The sequence below is a fragment of the Chionomys nivalis genome, chromosome 6 (assembly GCF_950005125.1).
Source record: "Chionomys nivalis chromosome 6, mChiNiv1.1, whole genome shotgun sequence".
Taxonomy (NCBI): domain Eukaryota; kingdom Metazoa; phylum Chordata; class Mammalia; order Rodentia; family Cricetidae; genus Chionomys; species Chionomys nivalis.
Window position 1 is genome coordinate 52749933 of NC_080091.1, and position 22968 is coordinate 52772900.

Below are 22968 nucleotides of genomic sequence, written 5' to 3' on the forward strand. Positions count from 1 at the left end.
AGAAAATTCCAAGCCTTTCTTTTAATCCTCTCCTGACATCCATTGACCAAAAATTCCCTAAGTTGTCTCCCTGCTGCATAATCTATAGTTATCCTCCTACTTTTCTTCCTATATATATTAATGACTATTCTAACATTCAACTCAGAATCTTATCTTTGGCTTGAATCCTCAATAGGCACAGAAGATTATCGATCAAAATTAAGTGGAGACTGCTTTGCAGACTTGGCTTGCCCTGAGAAGTGTCGCTGTGAGGGGACCACAGTAGATTGCTCCAATCAAAAACTCAACAAAATCCCAGACCATATTCCCCAGTACACAGCAGAGCTGTAAGTTCACCTGACTACAACATCCTGGCTGGGAGGGAGCAGGGGACAGAGTGACACTGTGTGAAAACATAGGAATTTTTGTCATGACATTTTAATTCTCAGTAATTGAGTTCACCTAAATAATACACGTTCAATTGAGAGGCCCTCTTCTTTGTTTAAGAATATGTTCAAAACTACCTTAGTTCATTTTTAGAGCTACAAGTGAACAATCAAATCAAACAAATCAACCAAATCAAAACATACACTCAAAATTCAGTCATTATTTACTAAGGTTAATAATAACAGGAATATCTGATTGTCATTGGATGATGATTATGGCAAAACATTTATAAATGTTTCATAAATTTGTAAGAAAATTAATTCTTAAAAGAGCCAAACAAAATAATTTGGGACTCAGCAAATCTGTCTTCCTTGTTTGACTCCTTCTCTGGCACAGGTGAAAGGACTCAGAGATTGCCAATTGAAGGCAAGTAATAGTTGTTTATTTGTTTATAAACAGTGACTAACAGATCAGGAAAAGCTAAAATCTCAGACATGATCAAATTTATATTTTCAAATTTAGCATAGGATCCAGAGTATGAAAAAGTGTAATTTTGGAATTATTTACAGAATCTCTGCCCATGTGTAGCTCACCTTTCCTGGTTATAAAAGGAAGATGTACAATGTAAGTTTTCCAAGACCCATGAAGACAATAGGGAAATCTGCTTTCTGAACACCTTAGCTCTGTTTATTTATGGCACCATCTGGTATTTGTCATGTATTGCTTTGCAAAGTTGCTTGTCTGTGTGTATGCATAAGCCTTCTGTCTTCAGCTCAATTGCAGCCTCTTGATTGCTGGGACTGTGTTATCATTTCTGCCACACTGTGTCTATACGCATGCCTGTTACTTAATGAATTAAAGTCAATTTGAATAATTAGAAACAATGTCTTTCAAATGGTTGACACAATCTAATTTCCTTGTGGTTCTAGTGATTTTTTTTTAACTCCCACTATTTCATGGTATAGTTACTAGCTCAACAATTTTAAGAATGTCAGAGAACATGTAGAAAGATCCAGGAATTACACTTTGTGTGGCTATGTGTAGACTTGTATTTATTTCTCATAATACTGCATGCAAATGATAATAGGTTAAGCATGATAATAAATTAAATAAGTTATTCTTTAATCTATAATTTTATTACAACCTAATTTGTAAGGTAAGATTCAGCAAAAATTCTGTTTTAAAAATTTAATAACTTTTTAATGCACATAAAATGAATATTTAAGGGGCTGGAGAGATGGCTCAGTGGTTAAGAGCATTGCCTGCTCTTCCAAAGGTCCTGAGTTCAATTCCCAGCAACCACATGGTGGCTCACAACCATCTGTAAAGAGGTCTGGCGCCCTCTTCTGGCCTTCAGGCATACACACAGACAGAATATTGTATAATAAATAAATAAATAAATATTTTAAAAAAATGAATATTTAAGAGAAAAATGTTTGCAAAACATGCACTCAATAGGGGATTAAGATTCAGAATTTTTACTAGTCATAAACCCACAGTAAATTTATATCCAGAATATATTAAAAATATTTCAAAATCAACAAGATAAAGCCTTTGTTGCCTATCAAATGGTCAAGTTAAACATTTTTCCAATGAAGATACATGATTGGCCAATATCCATACGAAATAATTGATCATTATAAAATGCAAAACTGGGGCTAGTGAGATGGCTCAGTGGGTAACAGCACTGGCTGCTCTTCCAAAGATCCTAAATTCAGTTCCCAGGAACCACATGTGCCTTGCAGCCATCTGTAATGGGATCTGATGCTCTTTTCTGCCATAGAGGTGACCATGACAACAGAGCATTCATATTTAAAAAATAAAGCATTAAAAATGCAAAACTATTATATTTTGCTTGCTGTGATAAAATAGCATAAAAAAGCAACTTTTAGAATAAAGAGTTTACTGTGTGTGTGTGGTTTCAGAAGAAACCACAAGAGCAAGAAAGGAATGGAGCTGTCTGAACACATTTCATAAGCAAACAGGAAGTAAAGATTGAAGAAAAAGTGAAAGGTTTTATACTCTTAAAGCTCATGACCTCCTTCCTTTAGAGATGACTCCTAAAAACTCTATAGCTTTCCCAGGCAGTTCTATCAACTGGGGACTGAGTTTTCTAATACAAGAATAAAACCATAGGAAGTATTTCTCATTCAAAGTGTCAAATTACTCATCCTGGTCTGAATAGGCTCACTGCCATCTCATGATTCAAAATACACTTAATCCAACATCAAAAGTACCCCTGATCTTTAACAGTCTCAACATTGTTCAAAAGTATAAAGTTCCTTTTGAGACTCAAAGTAATAGTTGTTCCCAGTAAACCTTTAAAAAATGCATCTCACATACCATGGCACATACATATTATATATATTGCCACTCAGAAAGGAGATATGGGGTATACTGAGTAAATATTGGACCAAAGCAAGACGAAAACCCAACACGGCAAACATAAAAGCCTGAAGTTCCATGTCTAGAATCTGATGTTTCCTTTTCAAAGGATTTGGATGGCTTCCTCCTTGCAGATTTACTGCCTATTTCATACATTTCTCTGTGGGACTGGTTCCACTTCCTGTGTGCAGCTCTCCTTGGCAAATGTCTCATGATTCTGGTGTCTGCAACACTGGAAATCTTCAGGGCAACATAGGCTTTATTCAGTGTCTGATCAGGGCCTCTGTACAGGGACTCCACCTCTGTTGTGATTGCCAGACCTCATTAATCACTTCTTTGTAATCATACAAGAAGATCTCACAAGTCTTTCGATCTTATATTATTTGTGTCTTCAAAACTGCTACCATCTGGATGATATTGCAAAATTCAGTTGACAGCTTCGCATAGACATTGTTGTCCTCGGTATTAGCTGTTTTTATGTGTTGTTGCTTATTAAGAGCAAGGAATTCTAAGAGCAAAGAATTCCTTAAGCTCTCTCACTTTACATATTAAAGCTTTAGCTGAGTGTGGTCCCCCCCCCCCCCCCCGCCCCCAGAAGGACTCTCAGACCCGCTGGAAAGGAGGAGGCTTCGCTTTTATGCCATTAAGCTCCTTAACAATTACAGTTTCCTTTGCAGCCTGTACTTTGGGGACAACTTGAAGACTTCTTGTGCTGCTTTTTCCTCCATGCGGCATGTCTCAGATTTCTTTGTGTGCCACTTGGCTCTTTATGATGATAGATATGCATAAAAGTAATCAGTAGTAGACATTCTAGAGACTGTTAAGCTGTCTTGAAATCATGCTATCAAAGAAATTAATTCGTTGCTTTTTAATTTAGTCTTAGGTAAGTTCTTAGGACATGTACAGAATGAAGCCAAATATCATACAAATTCCAAAATATCATACAAATGATCTTTAGGTTGTTACTCATAGAGGTTTTGCTTCCACTTTTGCTAATGATTTGGATCTAAAATATCTGCGTTACTCTCAGGATTGCACACTTCCAGATTCTTATAGAATGGTTGGTTAAGCTCTGCCTATAACAGTCAACTACTTTTCTAATCCAGAGGTCCAAATTCTTCCAAAATGTCTCCAAAACATCTACACTGCCATGGTCTTCATAGCAACAACGCAAATTCTCAGTACAAACTTCTATACTAGTTACTTTTCTGATGCTGTGTTGTTTGCCTCTCTGGTTCAAGGTTTATATTTCTATGTACACCACTTGCACAGCATATAAACACCATGACCAAAAGCAGTCTATAGAAGAGAATAATTTTATTTAGTGTTCTTGAATGAGAGTTCATCATGAAACTGAAATAATGGTACCAGGTAACAGAAGCAGGAAAGTGGTTGATGGGACATCTATCATAAACACACAGAAGATGAAGTGAGGCTATACATACTTAAAACCTGCCCCCAGTGATACACTTTCCCCAGCATAACTGAACTTCCTCAAATAGCACCATCAACTTGAGACCAAATGTTCAAATATGTGAGCCTATGGGAGAAATTTCTCATTACCCTCACGTACAAAATCTGGATATGGAGGGGAAAGTCAATGATAAATGGATGAAAAATGTACATTAGTATTTTAAGTATAAAATAGTATATATAGCCTTGGGAAAACTGTAACATGAGGGCCTGCTTGTTGGGGTTTCTGTCCTGCCCAGTTCCCACAGTTGGTAAGTCCCAAAGAAATCACACAGAAGTTACATTAGTTAAAAACTGATTGGCCCATTAGCTTAGACTTCTTTTTAACTCTTATAACTTACATTAGCCCATTATTCAACTATATTTTAGCCACATGGCTCAGTAGCTTTTTCGGTGGCGCAGGTCACATCTTGCTTCTTCCGTGTCTGGACAGGACTGGAGAAAGACCTTCCTTCTTCCCAGAATACTCCTGTTCTCATTGTGCTTCCTCTACTTCCTGTCTGGTTGTCCCGCCTATACTTCCTTCCTGGTTACTGGTCAATAAGCATTTATTTAAAAGATAATTGATATAATACAGAATTGTCCTGCACCATTGTTCTTCAATGTGGCATGCATTGGTCCACCATATGATCCAACAAAAGCTACTTCTATGTATATAGTAAAACAATTTAAAAGGTACATCCTCACAAAAATCCACATACCAAGTTCAGAATAGCATAGCAGATAAATACAGAGTAGAACAAGTGTCTACTAACTGATAAATGGGTAAATGAATGTAGGGTGCCCATTCTTTTACTCAGTTATGAAAAACAATAAAATACCAATAACACCATAACATAAATCAAAATTAAATTTCCTAAAAAGGCCAGAGAGTTGGCTCAGCCTTTAAGAGAACAAAGGCTTCTACAAAACTCAAGGTCAAGTTCCAACATCCATGCCATTTGGCTCACAATCACCTGCAACTCAGCTTCAAGGGGTCTGCACTTATATATTTACCAATCAGTAGATACACATGCCTAGATGTAATTATCTCATTGAAAATAGAACAAAATCTTCAGAACATCCTACAAGATGAAGTAAAAGGTATAATCTGTGAAATGTCCAGAATAAGAAAACACGGGTTATGTGGCACAAATGAGGGAGGGTGATAGGAATATGGCTGTGTCATAATAAGTGTATTGCCAATGACTGGTATTGATTTTGGAGTACTTTTTGGATAATGCAAGGTATACTGAACTAGTAAAAATTGTTGTACTGGGTTTTGTTTGTTTTTATTTGAGACAGTTGTTTATGTTTTTGTTTGAGATGGAGTTTCTTATATTTCCTTGATTGCCTGTAATTGGAGTTCACCAGGTAGACTACACTGGCCTTGGACTTGCTCTGATCCTCCATCTTTGCCTCCTGAATACTGAGACTACATGCATGAATCCTTTCACCTGGCTTGCAATATTAAAAATACACTGAAATTCTATACTTTAGGTACTTCATAGTATCTGAATTGTGTGTCAATTGATCAGTGAATGATAAGGCTAGGAAGCAAGTACTTGTGAAAAACCAAGGCCTGGAGACTTTGGTATGGAGACTCCTGCATATGAGCTGGTTTGGATTCTTGTTTGATATTTCAATATATTTAACAATTTTTTGTTTTTGAAGTTTTTGATGAAGTGATAGAAACATAACTAAATTTTATGAATTCCATGTTATATTTGTGCTCTATTCCAAAGTTATCATTAAAAGATGTTATAACTTAGTGTAACAGTTACAAGCTAAACCCTTTTTACCTATGAGAAAGCTTTCATCTTCTTTTTTGTTCTTTCCGCAGGCGACTCAATAATAATGAATTTACAGTGTTAGAAGCTACAGGGATATTTAAGAAACTTCCTCAGTTACGTAAAATGTAAGTCATTTGTTAGCTATATATAGACTGTCTGCAGTGTGTTTCTCTTGTAAATTTTATATATCTTTCCATTTTATCCCAGTGTCTTTTGAAACAGGAAAATATATTTTTTAAAAAGAGAAGTCCAGGGAAATTTCCATGTGATGACTGCATGGGGCATGAACTTAGGGTACTGTTTAAAAGGTACTTTTCCGTGTGTTCACATGATGCCAAGTCAACCCTTAGCAACTTCCTGTAAAGCAAACAGTTGGTCTATAATGCGTCTGCAGCAGGAATCCAGCAATCTAAGCACATTAAGATGGATTCGGCGATGTCCTGTAACTTCATCTAGTATTCCCCAAACCATGGTGCTAGTTCTCTTTCAGCACATTCACAACAACTGTTTGACTTTTGCTTCATTAAGCTTTCATTACGAGATAGTCAAAATTAATGATTAGTAAACTGGCGCGACTGCTCATCTGTGTTATTTCATGTCCACAGCTCATATTTCAGTGTAAATTCTTAAGCTCAGCATTTTCATCAACATTCCATCACTATCCCATGTCCTTGAGTAAAGGGAGAAGCAGGACAAAAGTCAAGTGGGCAAGGACCCAGGAATGCATGAGGAGGAAGCAGATGCATCATCCCACGGCACTTATCGCGCTCAGTCTCACATAAAGAGCTCCCCCAGGCACTGACACAGTTTTGAGCAAAGAGGACCAAACCTATGCCTATGTCCTTCTCTATGTTAGGCTTCCTTGAGAACATCTTCTGATTTCTTAATTATTTTCCTTCATGCCACTAACCCTACTGTCTTTTTAGCAATAAGGGGTTCAGCAATAAGGAGTCTTTACTGAGCAGTGCTTTATAGGCATAGAAAATAAATCACAAAACAAAGTAACAGGATTACTCCATTGGTAAAGTGTTGGTCTTATAAACACAAAGAGATGGGTTTGATCCTCAGGTAAGGAAATCCAAATATAGTGGCCTATTCTCCCAGTGCTGGGGAGATAGTAACAACTGGGTTCCTGGAACCTGGTGGCCAGTAAGGCCAGCCCACTGGGCCACATAAGATCTTTACATAACCAAATAATTGGCTTTAATAATTTTAGACTTCTGGGAATCATCTCAGTTCATTTTGAGTAAAATTAGGCTATAATTTGCTTTAATGGTTATTCTCTCTTAGTGTTACTGTTTTTCTGGCTTCATGGATTAGAGAAACACCTACAAGTTACTATAACCCTTGCAGTGAAAATCTTAAAAACTGTGGAAGACTTGGATGTTTATTCAGTAGATTGAAAATGACCAGATATATTTTTGGAGCATCTTGTGTTAGTGAGCAGGCATTTAAATCCGTGTCTCACACTGTTTATCTAGCAACTTTAGCAACAATAAGATCACCGATATCGAGGAGGGAGCATTTGAAGGCGCATCTGGTGTGAATGAAATTCTTCTCACCAGTAACCGTTTGGAAAATGTTCAGCATAAGATGTTCAAAGGATTGGAAAGCCTCAAAACATTGTAAGTATTTCTGATTCACATTAAAATGGCTTAGACTTCATTGCTCATTGTCATCTGCAGAGACAGGTGAAATCTACTTTCCTCCTAACCCAGTGGCTCAAAATTTCAGACATAACATTTAAACAGAATAACTGTGTTTATCCAGAGGATACATTTATCTGTCCCTGTAATGCGTCAGTAGAAAAGAGACAATGGTGTGATAAATATTTCACTATCTATTGCTAAGAAAACATGCTAAGGGTTTTGTCTACGTGGTTAATGATAGGGAGTTGGGAAGGGATAAATTCTTTGTGTCTAACAAAATTTGTTTATGTAGAGAAGATGAGACTTAATGCAACAGTTTGTCTTATTGAATTATTTCGGTGCCTCTTTGCAAATAGTGTTTGCCAAAAGTAATAACTCATAAACCAGAAGAGAGCAAAACCAAATTCAACAGCCATTGTCAGAGCACATAAAAGAATCTCTTTGCAAGCAAGAAGCAGCCTTTGACAGTAGAGTAAACAAAAGCTCAAGCAATGGCATCTCACCTGACCCTGAAATCCATGTATAATGAAAGTAGGAAGTTCCCTGTTCCTTAAGACAGGAGGAGGAAAAAGGGTGTCTTTCTCTAATCACTGGGATGTGTTAATATAACCCTAAATTTAGGTATAATGTGTGTGTGCGTGTGTGTGTGTGTGTGTGTGTGTGTGTGTGTGTATCCCCCACACATGGATATATAGATACATACTGTAACTTTGCACAGCTATCCTGGAATCTAATAATCCAGCATGGCCAGCATGTCAGCCACAGACCTCTCTCAGGGACCAGTTTTGAATCAATCTAAAATGGTATGCAAACAGTTGCTAAGTGTGTTTGTGGGACATATACTGAGAGTGTGTTAAAGGATAGCCAAGAAAATGTACCATCGGGCCTGCATCTGTACTTCCCTAGGCTGTTTCAGGTTACTAAACAAATGGCAATACCTCCCTTCTTCCACAGAAGTTGCATGCTCATTTATTGTTAATGTCATCCTTCCTTCACACACCAGTACTATGGCAATTGTAGGGGGCATAGATTAGAACTTCACCCATTTCAGCCCATCTCTGCCACAGTGGGATACCATAGTCTGAATACTCCACACATATTTTTCATGCTTCTGCACGTCGACATTCACCGTGAAGTTGAATTTGTGTTTCAACCCTCTGTCTAGGCCCTAGGCTTCCTTCTTGGCCAGTTTCTTGCTGTAAACACACATGACCTTCATCTGCATCCTCAGGTAGAGAAAGGGAGAGTGAGTGAGATGGGTGAGATCTCCGCTGTCTTCTTTTTATGTATAGGCTTGTAAAATGGTGAAGACCTTCTCTAAAGTCAGTCCCACTGGTGATAAAAGCTTTAAGGTATGAATTAGCGGAGTCACAGTTCAGTCAATAGTATTACCCTGACAACATGTCAAGCATTTGCTTCTATGAGATACAGTCAGATGACAAGGCCTGGGAGATCTCTGAAATCAGCTTTCTCCATGTTATTTCCATTGTTGGGCTTCTGCTGTTTATGCTGTAAGGCGTGAATAAAGCACCTGCAAGCAGTCTCCATACAGTTGTGCTGGGGAGAATGGAGCAGCCAAGAGCCAAACAACTACTAGAGTGATGTGTCTGGTTCTATCTATTCTTCTACACTGTCTCTGAGGTTTGGGGTTCTAAACATTTGAAATTACGCCCCACCCTAAACCTCCTAACGCTTCTGCTCTAGTCAGCTAACTAGTAATCTGTGTGTGTATTTCAGCCAACTTATAAAACATCCCGAGACTTCAGACAAAGCTTGCTGTATGCATGAGTGCCGCGCACTGCGCCCCCGTGTCTGCGCTCTGTGCGCTAGAACCCAGTTCGCGAGCTTCGGGCAAGGGACTGGAGGTTGAGAATAAAGACGCAGAGACAGACCGACACGCAGACATTTAACACTGATATCAAAGCCCCCAAGAATGCTCCCTTTATTGTGTGTTCAGGGGCAGATTAAATAGAGATAGCCACGCCCCAGCCAAACCCACCAGAAACCACTCTCCTGCCATCAGGAACTCCTGAAGGTCTCGTGCTCAGAGCAGCTGTAGGCACTCAGATCAGGGGAAAACAAATTGTTTACAAGAAATTCAGGATCTGGGATCTCACTGCTCCCAACACATGAGTTGATTTTGTTGTTGTTGTTGTTTTTGTTTTTCACTTTTTATCAAGAGAGGTGTTTACTTCAGTTCCTCCCAGGGTCTCTTAACTCCAGTAAGATTAAGACCACAGATCTCCATTATTGTCAAAGGATACTGTGCTGTTGTGCATTTGTTTCTGACTATTCAGTGATGCCTGGATAAGAAGACATCTTTCTTCTTTTCTACAGTTTAGCAGAAAGAAAACATTCTTATTTCTCTTTTATTACCAAACGTAGAACTTTACAGCAACAACGTTTTCAACATCTGTCTTAGTTAGGGTTTGTAGTGTTGTGACAAAATGCAATGACCAACGCAACTCAAGGAAGAAAAGTTTAATTTCTTCTTACACTTCAACATCATGGTTCATCATCGAAGGGAGATGTCAGCTGAATCTCAAGGCAGGCATTTGGAGGCAGGAACTGATGCAGAAGCCAGGAGTGAGTTCTCATTGCTTGGCTTTCTCTTCATAGCTTGTTAAGTCTCCTTTCTTCTAGCACCAAGGATCTCCAACCCAGGGGGAGCACTGCCCACGCTGGTGGGCTTTCCCATATCAATCGCCAATCAAGACCATGCACCATAGGCTTTTCCATGCACCAATATTGCAGGGGCTTTTGTCAATTGAGGTTTTGTCTTTAAAAATGATTCTACCTTGTGTCAAGTTGACATAAATCTAGCCAGCACATTATCTTTCTCCTTTTATATTTGCCATTCTATTGGCAGAGCAATTACTCTGAGTATAGAAAGATGGCTAAATTAATTTTTCATGACTTCTGAATAATACGTAATGCAACTCCAAATTTGTGTATGAGGTTTTCTTCCTTTGAAAACCTCCAAATAAACAGCTCAGGAAGGGAGGAATTGGGAACTAAGCCAGAGCTTTAGCAGTGGTGGGGAAATAATAACAGTGTTAATCCTGTTAACGACAGTGTCAAAAAATAGAGTTTATTCAAAACAAACCTATTTAACCTTTGTTGTGTATTACACTTATGCCTTTTGGGAGTTCTGAACTTGAACCTAGGAACAGATTTTTCATAAATAAAACAATCTGATGCAGGCTTTGTGGATGCTCAGTCACACTTGACTCCCTCTACTCCTGTCAGACAGTGAGTCACTAAGTCCCCAAGATGCCCTCTCTGTCTGCAGGGTCTATTGATTCTCTCCGCCCTCTTTTTCTTCTCTCTCAAATGTCACACTATTCTGGATACATAAATCACTGGGCTCCAAGGACACAAGCAGGTGACTGAGGACATTATGTGATCAGGCAGATATAATTATATCATCAAAAGGAAGCATGTTACCCTCATCATGGGACTGTAAATCCACACAGGCTCAGCATGCTTTCTGTGACTTAATATAGGCAATGATTATTCTATGCATTCTCTTATTGCAGGATGGTATCCAGAATATACCTATTCCTCAGGAAACAAACATTCAAAATAGTGATGAATGCTACATGTTTGCTAAAGGAAATGATGTTCATCTCTAAAGGGCAAAATTGAATGTCTGATGTTTTATCTCCATAATAGTGTTCTTTCCCTTCCCCCAGGATGCTGAGAAGTAATCGAATAAGCTGTGTTGGGAACGAGAGTTTCATAGGACTCGGCTCTGTGCGTCTGCTTTCTTTATATGACAATCAAATTACTACAATTGCACCTGGGGCATTTGATACTCTCCATTCCTTATCTACACTGTAAGTAGAAATTCTCTTTAATACAGTTCCTTAGGTTGTGGTGAACCCCAACCATAAAATTATTTTTGTTTCTACTTCCTATTTGTAATTTTGCTACTATTATGATTCATAATGTAAATATATATGCTTTCTGGTGGTCTTCGGCAACCCTGTGAAAGGGTCTTTAGACCGCCAAAGGGTTGCAACCCAGAGGTTGATAACCCCTGCCTTTATCTATGACTTGGGATGGTGTATTATAATTCTTCTTGGTTTTTAGTATTCTTTTAATGAATTAATAAATATCCCATGAGAACACAACGAAGTATTTGGGAATTTTAAAAAGGACAAACTTATGTTAAATTTGCTTTAGTTGTTCTAAAATTATTACCATTTTTATTAGACAGAATTTGATATATATATTTATTCTGCAGTTATTTGTTTTTATAATAATGGGATCCATAATGGGGCTTAGATTTAGAATTGTAAATTATTCTAACATGATAATACTCTAAGTAAATGTCACAGGTTTCCTCTTATATCCTAAACAATAAATATTTTCATCCATAAGTACCATAAACACTGAATTGATAGAATTATTACCAACCAAGAACACTCTACAAAGATCATTTATAATGATAAGAGGTATATAAAAATTTACAGACCAATAGTAAAAGCTATTCAATAGGGGTTACTTACTCTGGCTGCAAAGTATAGAAGGAATGGGTTGAGCCTGTCTGAGATAATATTTTATGTAAACAACTTGAAACTTGAGAATACTTCTAGGTCTACAAACAGAACTCTGAAAACATTTAAAAATAACCCTTGATCAATGTATTTCAGGCCTTTTGTAAATCAATTTCTAAACACGATGTTTGCTATTATAGCTCTAATAATGGATGATATCCTGGCCACAGCAGTTTCTTAATATCCTAACCTAACTCAACATAATGGGGAATAAAGATAGTTAGAACAATTGCAAAAGCATGTTTGACTCTGCTCTAGTCACTGAAAAAAAAAAGTGAAGTAAGCATCCATCCATCCATCAGTAAAGTACTTATTCCCTTTTCCACATGAAATGTGACATTTCACATGGAGTGACTAATCTGTGCATATTAAAGATGGCATGTTTATAAATAATGGGATTGTCGATAGTTTTGTGCTTAAGTATGAGATGCCAAAAATATTGAAATTTCTAGAAGTAAATTCGTTTTTATAACTGGCATTTAATCAACTCAGTTGTCAGTTTAGATAAGAAAGCTATTCTCTGGAGCAAACAAGAGATGGAAATCGTGAAGTGACAAATTAAGGGAATAGCTGCTGTCAGGTTAAACTCAATAATATAAGGTAATCAACCTTCATCTTTATATTAAATTACTACTTTATCAGCATGGAAGAGTTTGACAGTAAGTTAGATCTCTGACATATTTAAATTATTCCTAAGTATGGCATCTATCAGAATTCACTGCATAAACCCTAAATTGGCTGCCTTCACTATTTTTTGCATGAAGTTATTCAAAGAATTCTCTTACGAGATAGCGTTGTCCTTTGGTTCATGACATACACCTTTAGGAAAAAAATGTGCATGACATATTTTGTGTGTGTGAGTGCATCTAGGGGAATGGACATACAAAGACTAAGTAAATGTACTACTGTAGTCAAAATAGTGTGAAGAAACGGTCACCTAGGATTTAGAAAAATAAGAAAATGAACTCTAAACTGTGCATTGTTTGTATATGGTGCTTAGAAACCTCTTGGCCAATCCTTTCAACTGTAACTGTCATCTGGCATGGCTTGGAGAATGGCTGAGAAAGAAAAGGATTGTAACAGGAAATCCACGATGCCAAAAGCCCTACTTCCTCAAAGAAATCCCAATCCAAGATGTAGCCATTCAGGACTTCACCTGTGATGATGGTAAGAAATGCATGGCAAATCATGGGTCATTAGCCCTTCATTCAGAGGACCAGTGAGATGCTCTGTTGTCTGAGGGAGTATACTTCCTTTAGTACAGTAGGACAGGGTAGCAAGCAGGGCTTATGGGCTGGCAAGAATGTTTTCAAAAGCAGCTCTTAAGACATGGTCCAGTGCCTCCCTAAGGACTGTGCCATGTTCTGCTTTGTTCTGTTGTTTGTTCTTAGCAGCAAAGCACTTGCTCTAGGGTTGCCCTTTCACATTCAAGCCTACTTTCTGCCTGTTTATAAATGTTCAAGGAGACTTCCGAGCTCCCAACTTGTAAATGATACTCAGAGAGCTTATTTTTAGCTTTTTCTCAGCGTGTCTTTTAGGAGCTACCATGTCCAAAGGAGAAAAATAAAACAAAACAAACAAACAAACAAAACCCATTGTAACATAGAAGTGCTAACAAATCAACAAAAGTCAGGCTCCCATTTCTAATGTTCTCTGCCATTGCTTTTCATTCTCATTATAGTTCTATGAGGTGGGTGGAGCAAGTTTTTTTATTGCCAGTGAGCAGGGAACTAGCTCAAATTCTATATTTTTAACAAGAGGTGTTCATGCAATTCTCCTAAACATGTGAAGAAAATATGTCCTTTTATGTACATTTCTTTGCGATTTCTCCTTAACCCAGTTTATGTTGGAATATCCTTACTTAAAAGTATATAAGTAACTGAAAAAAATAAGTAACTGTTAAAATTGTGTTAGTTGTTCAAAATTTTAAGCTGTTTTTTGAAATTCTACTTTAGGGAACTAGAAAGGAGTGCATAATAGTGTTAATCTGTAAGTGATTTCTTTATAAGTTGTTATATAGCTCAAGACCCTTGTGTTTGTCAAATTCATATGAATGTATAAAGTCCACTGTAGCACCTTCAAAAATTTGTGATTTTCTGTATTTTATGTGGTGATCTAGGAAACGATGACAATAGTTGCTCGCCACTCTCTCGCTGTCCTTCGGAATGTACTTGCTTGGATACAGTAGTCCGATGTAGCAACAAGGGCTTGAAGTTCTTGCCTAAAGGTATCCCAAGAGATGTCACAGAACTGTAAGTAGAGTTTGTTGGCCTTCTTTTCTCTCTGTTCCTGGGATTGAAGTCTGTGACACAACCACTGCTCCATAAATTGCAGTTTGGGAAGTGTTAATAGTTAATTTATTTGCAATGTCAAGTGTGCGCTATACTTGACTCCTAGCACAATACTTAACCATATGGGACAATAATTATTTGGGGATAAAAGAAATTGACATAACCTTTGTCTTTTAAAGGCGACATTGTCTCTTTGGACTTGTCAGTGTCCTTTAGATACAAAAGGCATGTGGCCAACTATTTTTCGTGCTTGCATAACTGCTATCTAAATATAAAGTGCATGGCCAATATCCATCTAAGTAGACCTGCAGACACCAGTCCTTCAGCTCAAAGACCTATGGCTGAATTCATACCATGTATTCAGAATGTAATACAGCAGAAAATCATGCAAGAATAAAGTCAACTGTACCCGACTCATTCCATTCCTCTACAACTAAACTAGAATTTGATGGAAAAATGTTTTATCTAAATCAAAGAGAGTCACATAATACTTGTTAATTTTTGTTTATATAGAATTATAGATCAATGTCTTAAATCCACATGTGGCTTCTGCTGATATGTGCCTATCATTCACGGAAATACATGCAAAGACACCACATAATCAGCTATCATCAACATCTGTGCAGTGTGCAACATGGCTAGTGAAATTCAAGAATGTTTTTGCTTATTGCCTTCAAGGCTTTTGGCTAAGATCAAGTGAAAAGCATGTCTCTTCAGTTTGCCAGGGTCTCATTTTTCAAGTCATGTTCAGTTCATGGATCCTATTTTGGTCCTAAGTAGAACACTCGGAGAAGAAGACACAGTCGTAACATATGGGGAAAATGTGTTCCTTAGATTCAAAATGCTGTTAAATGTTCAGTTTCTTTCTCTTTCTAACAAACACTAGAGTTAATTGGCTGTAACCACTGTGTTTTGTGTGTTTAATTACACAACTGTTGTTTCAATATTTTTCAGAAGATGATATGGGCCCGTAACACTTCCCCACTCCCCATTGCTATAAGCCTGCATTCTATATGCAAAGTGAAACTCTATAAATAACCCAGTGAGGATTATGACATTCACACCCTCGTTGATATTAAATATTTTTTCTTTCATTTTAGCTCACCTTTTGTCTTCGTCTTATTCAAAAAACATTAAATATTCTTTCATGGGTGCATTGAGCTCCATTTCTTGTTTCACCATATCTGTGCTATATATGTATTTCTTCGCTGAAGTTGAGTCTTCAGTCTACATCACACTAAAGCTCATTTTTAAATAGTTTAAGTTTCTTTTCTATAAATAAAATTTGTTCTATATAGATCAGGAGAATACTAATTCATCTCTTGAGATCCAAGTTTTACCTCCTAGAAAGATTATTCTTAGAATCTTACCAAGTCAGCAAGATCCTTCTTGCCAGTCACATATATTCTTATATTAGAAAATGTGCCTGCGTGTATTGCACTAAATTATTAAGAATGTCGCAAAATTACAATGTATTGGTGTACAAGTATAAGCAAGTGGTATCCATTAGTTTTAATCATTGCCATGTATCTCCCCCCATTTAGACATGCGATTGTTCCGGGTCTTTTTTGTCTTGCTGCTACATTTCTGGGATAAAAGGCAAAGGTTGAAATTCATGGAACGCTGCTTCCCTCTAGTGGTAGCAAAACCAAAACGAAACAAAACAAAACAGCTAGAAAACTTAAGGAAAGAAGGCAAAGCAATGCATAAATATGTACCAGAAATTTGAGGATTCAATCAGAAGTCATAATACGACTTGTAATCTCACATTGACCACACGTGTGTATAGCCTGTGCATTTTATAGACCTACCTATATTTTGAAATATTATACCTCAGTTAACTTCTTGGATTTTCCTATCAACATGACAATTCTAACTTTAACTTCAAGATTGGTCACTGCACTGGAGCAGGATAAGCCGCATCTCTAAAGGGCCAGAGTTGTTACCAGTTCCCTCGCTGGCAGATAACCCGAGTGCTGCAGGCTCTTAAGCTAGAGTCTGTTGTCTGGGAAAGGAAAGCTTTGAAAAAAGATTTTTTTCTTCTTCTTGTGACATCATGGATATAACTCCCAACCTCCATTTTATTTTGTGTCCTGTCAGTTAGCTGATTTCTTTGTGACTAGGCTGTGTTATGACCCCAATACAAGGACAAAGGTGTACTTTTAATTGAAAAATACTTTTGCTTTCTCATGTTTCTTTTTTGTACTGAAAAAGTTTTATGTTATTCTGTGAAAGCTCTTTAGACCTCTCTCACCAAGGAGACAGTGACACTAAATCTACTTTGAGATTACGTCTAATTGCTCTCAAATATCTCCTTAAAACTGTCCATTGTTATTTAATGATTATGTCAAGATCTGTGTATATACAATGAAGAGAGTACTCAGACTCAATAACTAGGTTTAGCTAATAATTGCTCAACTTCATGGTGCTGTCTCTACATAAACACAAATAAACTGGAGACCACATAAAAACGTAAGTCACTGAAAAAAAAGAAAAAGAAAAAAAAAAAAAAACGTAAGTCACTGGATGGACCTTTTTACTGGTACAAAAAAATGGCTAGATGTTTGGCTTACTTTCCTGGCTAAACCACAAAGAACTGGACTCACCATTCTGCCCTTAGGTTTCTGCATCAGCCTAAGTGAGCCACAAAGAGTTCTAGATTGAACCCCCGTGTGATGTGCCCTCTACTTGTCTTGAATAATGATCTCAGCTTGGAATATGATCTCTCAAGGAGAATTCTGCCAAGTTGTGCCTCATCTCTGTTCAAAGTAAATATTGTTCATTTGCTTTGTGATTTCCCACTGCCACTTTGTAAGGCGACCTTGTTATGTCCTTGTTTTTAGGTATCTGGATGGGAATCAGTTTACCCTGGTCCCCAAGGAGCTCTCCAACTACAAACATTTAACACTTATGTGAGTAGAATATTTTCCCACCTTTAACTTATCTTATTTCATTAAAAGGGGAATGTCAAGTGGCAGAAGATTTAGAGAGCCTTTTGTGTAATATAAATCACTGGCAGTGACTCGACCGGATCCTGGATCACTGTGGGTCAGGATCGCTAGCTCCATCTCTGTGGAATAATGATCTTGTGATGCGGTGTCTTAGGGAAAACATCTCTACTCAAAGAAGCAGCAATCCAATAACGTTTCAGAGGAAAAGAAAATGCTTCCAAACAGTAAAACTGGATGATTTATTGATAAGATATAGATACTTGTTAGAAGTCAAGAAAAGAGTGGGGAATATTTCATTTTATATAGTAAATAAAATACGGTCAAAACTTTACGGAAAATACATGTTTTGCTTGACTTTCTAATATGAGACATGTTAAAATAATTTAGTGACTATAAATATGAAATTTCAATTTATACAGGCATGTGGATTTAAACTCTATCTAATACAGTGAAACAATGATCCTGATATTCTGAGTATAAATTTGAAAATACTAATTATGTATTCATTTGAGATTTCTATTTTTGAAAAAATAACTTGTTTCTTTTTCTGTGAATTAAATGATTTTATGGTGACAGTTTGACCCATTATAAAAATATCTTTTATAACAACATATAACTATTTTTTAATTTGGAATAGAATTTCAACATCCAAAATATGGATTATAAAGCTCCTATCATTTTCACAATTATGTTTGTACTTTTTGCTTGTATTTTGGAAAGTAAATACAAGAATAGATGACCCTTACCTATTACTGATCTTCCATTTATTCATGTGTTGGATTTTGATCCATGAAAAATAATAGCTACCTATAATGTTTATATATACACACATATATGTATGCTAGCAAATAGGTATATGAATGAATGATGTGATCATACAGAGAATATAATAATAGCCATGTAATATATTTTACAAGTAGAAATTACACAATGCATTCTGAAAAATCCAGTTAGCAATATTCAATGTCTTTACATATTCACTAAATAAATATTTATTGAGGACCTTCTCAGTCAGTGGTTTAGACAAAGGCCAAAGCAGGGTGTTTTTATGATGACAATTTAATAGTAATGAACTTGCAGACTGTTTGATTGTGTGTATTAGTGAACATTTATGTCAGTTGTGGTAAAGAATGAAGAGTTAATGGACTGTAACAACTGGTGGTTTATCCTCACCCTAAGAATGAATGCTTTGTTATTCTAGTTAATAGCAAACACCATGTCGTCTCTTTTCTCTTTTAGAGACTTAAGTAACAACCGAATAAGCACCCTTTCCAATCAAAGCTTCAGCAACATGACCCAGCTTCTGACCTTGTGAGTGTGAAAGTGTGGAACGGAATATTCACTTCTTCGTGAGGCAGGAAGGGTTTACTAGATGGGTCCTGCTGAAGAAGAGAGAGTCTGATCTTATGGAGTGTAAAGACCATCTAGAGAAACAGACAAAGCTTCCATAAACCACAAAGAGAAAAGTTACTCAGAATGTTGGTTTGGTATAAAACACAAAATATTTAAGTTCATGACTGTTATTATAAGTCCTTTCATTAAGCTTTCCAGGCATCTTGGTCATTGTCCTATTGGTGTGAAGAGACACCATGATTACGGCAACTCATAAATGAAAGCCTTTAAGTGGGGCTTGCTTAGAGTTTCAGAAGTTTAGTCCGTTGGCCTCATGGCAGGAAGCATGGTAGCATGCAGGCAGACATGGTTCTGGAGAAGTATCGGAGAGTTCCACGTCTGCATCTTCAGGCAGGGGGAAGAGAGAGGATTTGGGCTGGGAAAGGGCTTTTTGCAGCCTCGAAGCCTGTGACACTTCTCCCAACAAGGTCACCTCCTAACCCTTTCAAATACTGTCATTCCCAGTGACCAACTATTCAGATCTCTAGGCCTATGGATCCATTATCATTCAAACCACCCGACAGGGCCTGATATCTGAGCCAGAGAATAAGTGAGGCATGTGTACACAGTGAGGAAAGTTTCCAAGTTACATTTAGGAAATGTATAATATTAAGATTAGAACACATAGGTGAGCAATGTAAATGATGTATAAATATATTCATTTTCTAAATTGCTTAAATAGCCAGTCTCTGAATGGCTTTGTTTTAAAATAACGTTTGTACGTTATTAGATTCCCAAGTTAAATGAATTGACATGTTTCCGATTGCAGAATTCTCAGTTACAACCGTCTGAGATGTGTTCCTCCACGAACCTTTGATGGATTGAAGTCTCTTCGGTTACTGTAAGTATCTGGTGTATAATCACCTTTATGGGTAATCTGAGTTATGAGCTATCTTTTGAGTGATGTCATCACTTTGTTTTTCTCGGTTATTTCGTCATGTATGTGCTACGTTTTGCTGTAAATTTGATATTGGGACAGTTGTCTTTTGATTAATACAGGATAATTCCTCTTTGGTAAAACTCGTTGCTGTGGTAGTTATTTACTGATAATCTGTAAGACTAAAGCATACATTTCATTTATCTCCAGTTAACTATTATAAAAATAACAGAACAGCCTTTCTTTAGATATCACGTTGTACTTGATCACTTTTTCCCTGAAATGTATGTGTTTGATGTATTCTTTCAGGCTTTGTTCTTTGATTATATCCTTATATCCTAATATCTGGAACCCCACAGCTATGGAACTCTTAATAGACATGAGTAGGATCCTTTTTTGGTCTTTCATTAGCTACTTTTATTGAACACTTTAGTGTGTTCCTCTTCTAATGTGTGTAGTTGTTTCTCAACTGTTTAACAGGTACAGGGTATTCCATAGATTGTAGAAAACAGCTTTATTAGCTGTCTCTATCCTCACTATCATTCAGATGAATGGCAAGTTATTATTATTTCTCATAACACTCAAACAAGCCATCTATACTTTCATTTTGCTACAAATGCTCTAACGTGAAAACATGGTTTAGAAGGGCAGTTCTGTTCATGACGTTAGGATAATTCCAGAACTGTCAACTTGTCCCCAGACAATACTTTGTCAATTAATTAACAGATTCTCTTTTCCACCCACAGTTTCATAGAGTGCTCTTTTCAAAGCATATTTGTAAACTTTCCATACTATTGTTTCAAGAATCCTTTTCCTTTTCTCTGGCACACTGGAAATTATGTTTCCTCGCTGTTCAGTTAGCATTTCTAATGACTATGGCATTTTACTTGTATATTTAATGAACATTTGTGGTACGTGTTCTAGGGGAGCCTGATGGCTTCATTACCCATGACCTGTTAGATAATCTTCATTATGAACACAGACATCTGTTCCGTTACTATTGGTTTTACATCTGTTAATTAAAGAATCAAATGTTTTCTCTTTCAGGGTTCTGATACATTTCCTCCACTTTCTTGCACATAGCCAGCCCTTTAACAGATTTTATTTGATAAAAATATTTAGTACACTTCTTTACAGTTTCTGAGATTTATATTGTCCTTTTGGAAGTTTTCCCCACCCTATGACTATACAAATAGTGTATTTTACTTTAAAGAATTGCTAATGTTAACTTTATATTTAATTCTTCAATCTGGAATTTATAATCAGAACTTATGATGTATGGGCTGAGAATTTTTTTTTCTTAATAGATATCTGCTGTTCAAACCTAGCTTCCAGAATAGATCACCTTCTTCCATCGACTTAAGTGTTTACTAAAAATGGAGTCCTGGAACATGTAGGGATATTCTTCTGAACTTTCTTTCTCACCTTCAGGTCTCTACATGGAAATGATGTTTCCGTTGTGCCGGAAGGTGCCTTCAGTGACCTTTCAGCCTTATCACACTTGTGAGTACCTGGCTCATGGTTGCAGTGCTGGAATCAGATGCTCTCTGCTGAGCACGTTCGGCAGTGTTCTCTATCTCCCCTTTGCTGGAATATAAGCCATACTTGATTTCATCTTTAAAGAAAATGCAGAGAGTTACAAATTGGATATCTTATCACCTACAAGGAAATTTAAATTTCTCCTTTTGACTGGAAGTCTCCATTAATTGGGTGGTTTCTGCTAAGCTAAAGGTGCCTTTTCTATGAACATAGATTCCCAGCGGCACTGTCCGTTTTTCCCTCGTTGTTCTCTGATTCTTACCCAACTCCACTTCCCAAAGCTGTGTCCTACATACCACTTCCTCTATGAATCATACACCGGTTCAGTCAACCTAGATTCATAGACCACAAATATTACTTCACATTGACAATAATGCTGTACAATACTGACATTGGCACTACTCAGTATTTTATAGTCAGATAGTGCTTTATGACATGTTTCTTTGTTTGTGTTCTCTCCGCAATCCACTTCTAATCTCCATATTTATACTTGCAATGAATATTATACTTGAAATAAATATAGAGGTAGAAATGGTTCATATATATGGCCATATATATGTATACATGAATGTGTGTATGTATATAAAGAAAAATATATATGTAAAATTCAGGCACCAAAAGTTAGCGCTGTTGAATGTCCTGTTACTAAATGTAATATTAAGATATCAATCCTAGAAGGGAAGAGGTCTGTCCAAGACTATGAAGCTTCCCCATGCGATGCTACACTTGAATCCAGCAGTCATATTTATCTGGTTCTTCCTGAGTGTCAAAGAGACTATGACCTCAGTAAAATTCACAAATTTTAAAAAAAATATTAGATATTTAGAAAATTCAGACAGACAGTGAAAGAATGATATCCTGTAGTTAATCATGTTTTGCCTGAATTTGCACACTCCTCAGATGTTTTGTTCCTGAGATTCATTATGAGTAAATAGTTATTTTGGGGTTGTGGTTGCCACTGTCTAAGAGAATGCTAAAGAAAGGAGGAAATGAATTTAGGGTCCTGGAGCAGAAAAGGTCACACAGCATGAAAGATGGGTATCCCACTTGACCTGAGAAAAGAGTTCCTTAGATGACTCTCACCACAACAGTGATCCAGTTCAAATGTATTTGTCTTGTCCCTGATCAGCCTTGCTTCTCAGTTATACATTTTTCTTTCACGCTGAGGCCATTAATAACTCTTCTCACCCACTTCTCTCTCCTCTGATTCAGGAGAGCATTTGGAAATGTCAATAGACATGAGAACAAATTAGTCAAACACCATTCTGCTCATGTTTTGATTTGAACTGTGTCGGGCAAAAGAAACAATTACTTCATTGTGACGCTTGATTCAAATTGGTCATTTATTCTTGCAATATAAGGTGTTATGATTTTACAAATATATTTTAGAGGGCTTCCTAAAGATGAATGAGATAGATTATGATTAAACTATAAACCTCTGTTACTAATCAGTAGGTATTAATTGTGTTTTTAAAAACTGCCTTACATACCATAACTTCTGTGTCCAAGCATGGTGAGTTTCTGAACCCGCTAATTAATCCACTCATTAATGATAATAACTTGTTATTAATATTGCCCTCACATATAGCTATTTTAAATAAAATTAGGTAATTGTTTACATAAGCGGGTTATCCCAGCTCCTGCAGGCTGTAATGATGTCACACATGCTAGCTGCTATCTCTTGTCTCCTCCATTACTATTATTATTTGTA

General features: G+C 36.9%; 1 protein-coding gene across 5 annotated transcripts in view; it reads left to right on the forward strand.

Annotated features, from left to right (window-relative positions):
• Slit2 (slit guidance ligand 2) overlaps window positions 1-22968 on the forward strand; it is a 344943-nt gene that overhangs the window by 265379 nt on the left and 56596 nt on the right. For all 5 annotated transcript variants that reach the window (XM_057771564.1, XM_057771568.1, XM_057771566.1 and 2 more), the window contains 10 exons: window positions 176-326; window positions 6047-6121; window positions 7478-7621; window positions 11341-11484; window positions 13208-13374; window positions 14327-14459; window positions 17342-17410; window positions 18689-18760; window positions 19611-19682; window positions 21150-21221. In XM_057771564.1, coding sequence (XP_057627547.1) covers window positions 176-326; window positions 6047-6121; window positions 7478-7621; window positions 11341-11484; window positions 13208-13374; window positions 14327-14459; window positions 17342-17410; window positions 18689-18760; window positions 19611-19682; window positions 21150-21221 — 1099 coding nt within the window. The remainder of the gene's footprint in view (window positions 1-175; window positions 327-6046; window positions 6122-7477; window positions 7622-11340; window positions 11485-13207; window positions 13375-14326; window positions 14460-17341; window positions 17411-18688; window positions 18761-19610; window positions 19683-21149; window positions 21222-22968) is intronic.